The sequence below is a fragment of the Lithobates pipiens genome, unplaced genomic scaffold (genome assembly GCF_037356315.1).
Source record: "Lithobates pipiens isolate NorthernLeopardFrog02 unplaced genomic scaffold, aLitPip1_a1.2 Scaffold_8, whole genome shotgun sequence".
NCBI classification, from domain to species: Eukaryota; Metazoa; Chordata; class Amphibia; order Anura; family Ranidae; genus Lithobates; species Lithobates pipiens.
In genome coordinates this window covers 677663609-677671559 of record NW_027507903.1, presented here as the reverse complement: position 1 = coordinate 677671559, position 7951 = coordinate 677663609, and the positions used below count along the sequence as shown (strand labels likewise).

The 7951-nt window shown below is 41.9% G+C and overlaps 1 protein-coding gene across 1 annotated transcript in view; it reads right to left on the bottom strand.

The window, feature by feature from the left end:
• Positions 1-1533: 1533 nt before the first annotated feature.
• LOC143962012 (asialoglycoprotein receptor 2-like) overlaps positions 1534-7951 on the bottom strand; it is a 53296-nt gene continuing 46878 nt past the window's right edge. Inside the window, exons 8-9 of the mRNA XM_077471353.1 lie at positions 6091-6197; positions 1534-2438 (exon numbers count right to left, since the gene is read on the bottom strand). Coding sequence (XP_077327479.1) covers positions 2291-2438; positions 6091-6197 — 255 coding nt within the window. The 3' untranslated portion in view covers positions 1534-2290. The remainder of the gene's footprint in view (positions 2439-6090; positions 6198-7951) is intronic.

Here is a 7951-nt window from a genome sequence, read left to right as displayed (position 1 = left end):
ACCAACAGAAGCCTCAAAACTATCTTTTTTCATGAGACTGTAACCTACCAGAGTTTAGAAAGGCGTTACATAAACTCCTCTTTAAATCTGGTGCAGCTGTGCATGATAGCCCATCAGCTTCTAATGTTGGCTTGTTCAATTAAGCTTTGACAATAAAACCTAGAAGCAGAGATACATCAGATTTTGCAGATTTTGCAGAGTTTTAGTAAATCAATCCCAGTGAGCCTTTTAACTGGGGTGAGCACGTGTCTAGTTTGATCATCATGCCATGTTGTGAAGATGGGGGACTCAGTGGTGATAAACCATCTATAATTAAGTATTCTTGTTACATTTTCCAATATTACTAAATTTGTTATCTTTATCTGTATGTATATGGGGTGCAGCGTGGTGCCATGGTAATAACACACACAGTCTTAAGTGCAATGAAAAGAATTTGTATTGAGACAATGCAGAGACAGTTCACAATAAACCCGGTGGGAAGATGGCCCAACCGGGAACAGTCATGGGTCCCAACAGCTTGTAGAGAGTAGGTTACAGCCTTACTAACAGAACCTGTTAGGAGGGGCAGAGCCTCGTGCCCAAGTGGGAAGATGTCCAGAGAAGTTGCGAGCCCTACACTTTCCCTCCTCACCTGGAACTTTTCCCTGCTGCTAGTTCTGCCCCTAACCTGTCCCAACGCTATCCACTCTCAAATGCATGCCAAACCTGGGAGTCAGAGCCTAAAATAGGCTCTGCCTGACCCATGATGGCTGCTGGAGTCACATGGGGCAGCAGCATCCAATCGGATAGCTTCCCCAGTGACCCAGGATACCATAGAGGAATCATGTCCCTCTTGACTTCCTCTCTAGCTGCAATGCCACTGCGGGGGGGGGGGGGGGGAGCGCCACCTGCAGAGGAGAAAATAGACTGCTGCACCTGCTTACATTTACTTTGGTTCACAATAGTAAACACTGAATAAATAGATTTCATTTACAAAAAATGGTTGTTTATAACAGTGATATTCACTGTTATAAGCAATTATAGTGTGTAAAAAAAATAAAAAATTCCGATCACCTCCCAGAGTGCTATAGTGTTACTATGGTAACACTGGGTTGTTCTGGTCACAAAAAAATTCTATGTAGTATGTAAAAATAAAAAAATGTGAATTTTTTTTTTATTTCTTCATTTTCCAAAACAATTTTCATAAATTACAACTTCAAAAAACTTTCCATGCCTTTTACTAAATACCTTGGACTATCTAATTTTCAAAAAGGGGTCATTTGGGGGGTATTTGTACTGTCCTGATGTCTTCGGGCCTAAAGAAACGAGATTGGCCGTCAGTACATCAGGATTGATCGATTTTCAGATATATGGGCCATAGTTTGTGATTGTGAACTCTATAACTTTCCTATGGACTAAATAATATACACTGATTTATGTTATTTTCACCAAAGAAATGGAGCGGAATAAATTTTGGCCTAAATTTATGAAAAACAATTATTTATTTGCAAAGTTTTATAACAGCAATGAAGAAAAACACATTATTTTCCAGAATTTTCCATCTTTTTTTGTTTATTTAGACAAAAATAGAAAATGCAGTGGGGATAAAATACCCCCAAAAGAAAGCTTTATTTATGTGAAAAAAAATGATAAAAATGTCATTTAGATACAGCATGGCATGACCGCACAATTGTCATTGAAAATGAGAGAGCGCTGAAAGCTGAAAATCAGCCTGAGCAGGAAAGGGGTGAAAGTGCCCAGTATCAAATTGGTTAAAGACCTTGTCCCCTCTGGCAAGTTAAGTCCCCCCCATGTTGACAACATGTGAAATGGTACGTCTCAAGAAGGAGGGTGACTCACTGATTTGCATGCAGATCACCCTAGATAACACCCACATGTGATGCTGACCCTCCATGTTTGAAAGACCTGAAATTCAGTGAATGACTTGTGGTGGGACAGGGACACTCAGGCTGGAGAGAAGAGACCTAGGTGACACTGGACCTCCTCCAGCCAAGAAATCAGGTGGGGCTCTATCTGACTCTTTGTAGCTTCTAATGCACATTGGGAGACGCTCATAGCATGTGGTGAAATACAAGACCCTATACAACTGTGCAAGACTAAAGAAAAGGTTGGAAAACAGCAGATTGGACGCTCTGAGATCCGTCAATTCTAGAAGAACAACAAGTCTCAGCATATCCTGCAGCATTTTATTATACAGTAGGATATTCTATATGGCTGAAGTATGATGGCGGAGCAACAAAGGTACAGAAGATAAAGATATAAGGTGTCCTCTGGTGTACTTCAGTCCATATCAGAAGATCTTCTTCTCACAGATGTACTTTAATGTTTCAGAACAGTGACCATCATTCCATTCATATCCATCACTTAACGCAGCACAGTCTTCTCCTCCTCCGAAATCATGACCCTGCCAATCATCGGGCTGATCCTTCTTCCAGAACCTGAAGGACAGAAGTGACAATAAGGTTTTAGATCAATACAAGAACTGAGCAGAACTGGGACCTCAGAAATGCTATAAAATGAGATTTAAAAGGTGTGAGCCCAAAAACTGTGATTGGCTGCAAGAGAACTGACCACACACTACAACTCAATGGTACAATCTACTAAGGTTAGATCAGTGGTGGCCAACCCGATACATACATAGCCCCTAGCTATGTGATGTGTTCTTCCTCCCACCTCTTTCCCTGATTGAATATGTGAAGAGTTTTCTCCTCCAGGTCCTTTATGTGAGAAATTCTTCCCCTTCACTCCTTTACCTATTGGTCTATGTGAGAAGATCTTTCCCTCATCTCTTTCCTACATTGGCTATGTGAGGAGTAGGGATGAGCCAATGGTTTGGCTTAAACCTAGGCTGTTAGGGTGTTTGGAAGAATGGGCAAACGTTTGGTCCCCTCTGCCCTGGGAGCTGAGCATCATCTATAGAAGTGGTATTTCTACAGCTTCTATATATAACAGCTTCCTGCTGTCAGTGGTTCCTAAAGAAGCGGCAAGTGCTGGTGCCCGCTGCGTCCCTAGCAAACATCTCTGGCATATTACTCACATGGGTAACAGCAACTGTCACTGGCCATATTTTTTCAATGATGTCACTATTTTGCCCTTCCCTTCCCTTTTATATCTGATGACAGCTCAGGGAACTGTCATTCAGCAAGCAGTACCATTGGGATTAGTCATGTACATCAGGTCAACCCAGTTTTTCATTCTGACTAGCCAGCAGGCATAGGGCATCATGATTGATGATGGATTTACAAGGAGAGGCTCTTTTTTGGGTATTTTAATTTTTATTAGGGTGTCTTTATTTATGAGTAAAACTGAGGGGAGGTGAAATATGTAGGCCCCCATATTTTTAACAGGCTTACAAATTCTGATATGCTCCCCACACAGACCCCCACAACCATTGGCAATGGTCATGGGGAACAGACGCTGATCTTCATCAACATGAGGATTAGGTGCTTTTCCAGAGGGTCCTCCCTGGCATGGCATCCCTCCAAGTTAAGATCATGTGGTCTAGCATGGCTCAAGAAGGAGAGAAAAAATTGAACCGAGGGGCGTTCCGCCCATCGCTAATTAAGATAAAAAGCCTTCTGTGTGCAGCAGCCTCCCTCAGCCACCCTAATACTTACCTGAGCCCCATCTCCAACCAGTGATGTTGTAGGAGTGTTTTGGCTGCCTGGGACTCTCCTTCATCATTGGCTGAGACAGAAGTATGATGCCATTGGCTCCTGCTGATGTCAATCAGTCAGTCAGCCAATGAGGAGAGAGAGGGGTGGGGATAAACAATGCCTCCGTGTCTGCCCCCTTGTGGGTGCACTCAACAAAAGGAAGGGGCCGGGAACATTGATAGGGGACCCGTGAAGAGGAGGATCCTGAGCTGCTCTGTGCAAAACCATTTAACAGGGCAGGTAAGTATGACATGTTATTTTTAAAGAAAAAAACTGAGACTTTAGTATGACTTTAAGGACATGAAAGCATTTCCAATAGGATCCACAGGTTTTATGATGCTCACCTTTCACTCACACAAAGAGGCAAGAGGGTGAAAATCAAGTACATCGATCAGGAAAAGAGGCAACACCCCGCTGGAACCTTTTATTACAGAGTCAGTCCCTCTACCCAGCCCCCCACTGGTATGTTCTGCTCAAAAGGGCTTGCTCATAAAGACTGACTCATAGATTATTATTAAACATGTACTGAGGCCCTGCCACTGGAAAAATGGTTGAAAAACAGCACAGGGTTCACACATGTGCAGAGTGTGGGACTTTGGAGTATGGATGTTGAGCTGAGAAAACGATTTTTAGAGCTTTCCCGGGATTTTGGTATTCCTGAACGTTTGGAGATGTCAAAGTGCCTTGGGAGAGAAGAAATCTCCAACCCAGTGTCCGGGTTTTGTTGGAGTCCAGCAGGGTGTGTGTGAAGGACTGAGAACATTTCAGGGCTCCAGCCAGGAGGGAGGTGCGCTCCCATTTTGGAGACTTCACCTTAGGAGACAGGTGTGAGCCAGTATCTCTGTGTGCCGTAATGAGGAGCTGTGTGCCGTAATGAGGAGCTGTGTGCCTTAATGAGGAGCTGGGTGCATTGATGGGATTGAAGATATGCGCATTGAAGTAGACATGTGCAAAAGAAAAAAATGTGTTTAGTTTTGTTTCGTTTTAATTAGTTAATTCATTCATTTCATTTAGTTATATTCGTTAACTTTCTTAAATTCGTTTTCGGATTTCGTTTAGTTTTCTACCGAATTCGAAAAATCGGCCACATTCAAAAATATTTCAACCAAATTCGAAAATATTTCTACCGGATTCGAAATGATTTCAACATGATTCGAAATGATTTCAACCGCATTCAAAAATATTTTGTGACCCAATTTTAGGGCCATGTATCTCGGGGTCACTTAGTGCTAGAAACCCCAAATTTGGATATGTTGTAGTGCTAGTACTATTGTGTTTGCATATCAAATTTGGGGTTTCTAGCTATAAGTGATCCCGAGATACGTGGCCCCAAATCCGGGTCACAAAATGTCAAGCACTTTTCTGCAGCAGAGAATGACATTTTACGACCCGAATTTGGGGCCATGTATCTCGGGGTCACTTATAGCTAGAAACACCAAATTTGGAATGTAAACACAATAGTACTAGCACTACAACATATTCAAATTTGGAGTTTCTAACATCAAGTGACCCCGAGATACATGGCCCTAAAGTCGGGTCACAAAATATTTTTGAATGCTGTTGAAATAATGTCGAAACACGTTGAAATAATTTCGAATGCGGTTGAAATAATTTCGAATCATGTTGAAATCATTTCAAATGCGGTTGAAATAATGTCGAATCATGTTGAAATCATTTTGAATGCTGTTGAAATAATGTCGAATCATGTTGAAACCATTTCGAATGCAGTTGAAATAATGTCGAATCATGTTCAAATCATTTCGAATGCTGTTGAAATAATGTCGAATCATGTTCAAATCATTTTGAATCATGTTGAAACCATTTTAAATGCGGTTGAAATAATGTCGAATCGTGTTGAAACCATTTCGAATGCTGTTGAAATAATTTCGAATCATGTTCAAATCATTTCGAATCCGGTATTGAGTCGAATTTCGACAGAATTCTGTTGGATTCGTAAGCATTGTAATTCGGATGCATCCGAATGTCCGAATAATGAAAATTCATCTGAATTTCAAATCGGAATGAAACGAAATGCACATGTCTACATTGAAGAGACGTTGGTCTGAGGGACACATTACTAAGAGCAGAAGTACTGCTGAAGAAAGAGCCAGGTGGCTTGATATTTTTTGCCTGTTTATGCTGTGAGCTGGGAAAGTTTATGGACTTTACATTAATCTGTTTTTATTAAAGTGGGCTACCAGGCCCTTAAAACTGTCATGGACTTTACTAAAAAAACACATCTACCCCTGAGTCTTATCACTCCATTTCATTATTGTTTTCTGGGTGGCAAAGTATTGTACAGCACTGGGTGGAGTGAATTAAAGTCTTAACAATGTGCTCAAGGATCCATCGGTGTGCCGCCTTTTCAGATCATTTTGCCAGATCTTAGGGATATGTGAGAAGAATTCCGATATTTGAGGTTTCTATGTCTTACTTTGGAGTTATGTCATAAGACGTTCCATCCACCCATCTCCAGATTCCATCCGCATCTGTTAGACCGATCCACAAGGTTTGTTTGTTTGCAATCCCACGTAGAAAATTCTTAAAAAAAGACAAAATATTGAAGTTGTTAGAAGATGAATTATACACACAAAGGCTGATTAGGTCACATGACAGTTGGGCTACCTTTATATTTTAGGGTTTATGTAGGAAACTGGGGAACCAGGAGGAAATCCACTAAAATGATGAGAATACGTCACACCCCAACACAAATATAATCTCCCCCCTGGAGGCAAAGACATGGTGGGAGTGGGAGAATTATTGTTTTATCTCTGGAGTTGATCCCCTTTTTAATGCATGCCAATATTCTGTTTGCTTTGTTAGCAGCAGCTTGACATTGCATGCCATTGCTGAGCATATCATCTACTAGGATCCCCAGGTCCTTCTCCATCCTAGATTCCCCCAGAGGTTCTCCCCCCAATGAGTATATTGCATTCATATTGTGGTGTTGAGTGTTTTTCATATATCTCAGCAGGTCATCATCAATGGTGAACCCCAGAGGAAGCAATTTTTTGTGAAACGCGTCGGTTCTATATGCTTCTTTGTACAGTATTTTACAATTGCTACCTGTTTGATGTGACCAGTTTATTCTGTTGACTTAATTTTAATGATGGTACTATGGTTTTAAGGAATTTGATAATAAAATCAGTGATTGTAAAGGCAGAAGGTGCATTCTATGCAACGATGATGCAAGAGTGTCTCTGCTGCCCGAGACTCCCCTCCTCATTGGCTGAGACAGCAGCGCAGCACCATTGGCTCCCTCTGCTGTCAATTAAAGTCAGTCAGCCAGCCAATGAGGAGAGAGAGGGGTAGTGCTGGGCCACGGCTCCATGTCTGAATGGACACACGGAGCTGTGGTTCAGTTTGGGAGCTGTCAAGAAGGCTCTGCCAGAAAACAGAATAATAGCAGTAGACAAATCCCTGTTCCCCCGAATTTCTGGAAGAAGAGGCGCATTTAGTGTGTGGTAATGCACGAACGTATATGTGCATGTCTGGAATTTCAACAAATATGTGCGTGCGTGCACACATGTGCACGGAGCATCTTGGGACAGATAAGGGTGCCAAATGGGCTATTTAAGCTGGATCAGCACGCAGGATCAGTGCTGTCTCATCTACAGTGTTCTGTGATTTGTCCTGTTCTCTGTTATCTGCATCTGCTTGAAACTTACAATCAGGTGAACAAGTTTGTTGCAATTAAATGAAATAAACAGTAAATAAATAATATAAACAAGTGAGTCCAAGAGTCACAAACGCGCCACGGTAGTGAAAGTTTCAATGCTGTGCCACCAACTTCCTCCACCTTGTGCGACCTCCACCATTCATGCCCCCCGCCCCCCATGGTAGGCGTTAACACAATTAAAGGCATTCATTGATTATGGCCTCCTTTTCCACCCAGCTGCTCCATTCATCTATTGATAGAAGCTATACTACAGCTTCTATGAATGGAACACCAACTATGAATGGATGGGGCAGACCTAACGATCATCCACTTATCCTCCATTCAGAGATCATTTCCCATTCATAGAATAAAGAGGTTTTTTTTTTATTACTCAGGTGTATTGGTAATAGGGATGAGCCGAACACCCCCCGGTTTGGTTCGCACCAGAACTTTCGAACGGACCCCAAATTCGTACGAACTTTAGAACCCCATTGAAGTCTATGGGACTCGAACGTTCGAAATTAAAAGTGCTAATTTTAACGGCTAATATGCAAGATACTGTCCTAAAAAGGGTTTGGGGACCTGGCTCCTGCCCCAGGGGACATGAGTCAATGCCTAAAATGTTTTTAAAAATGGC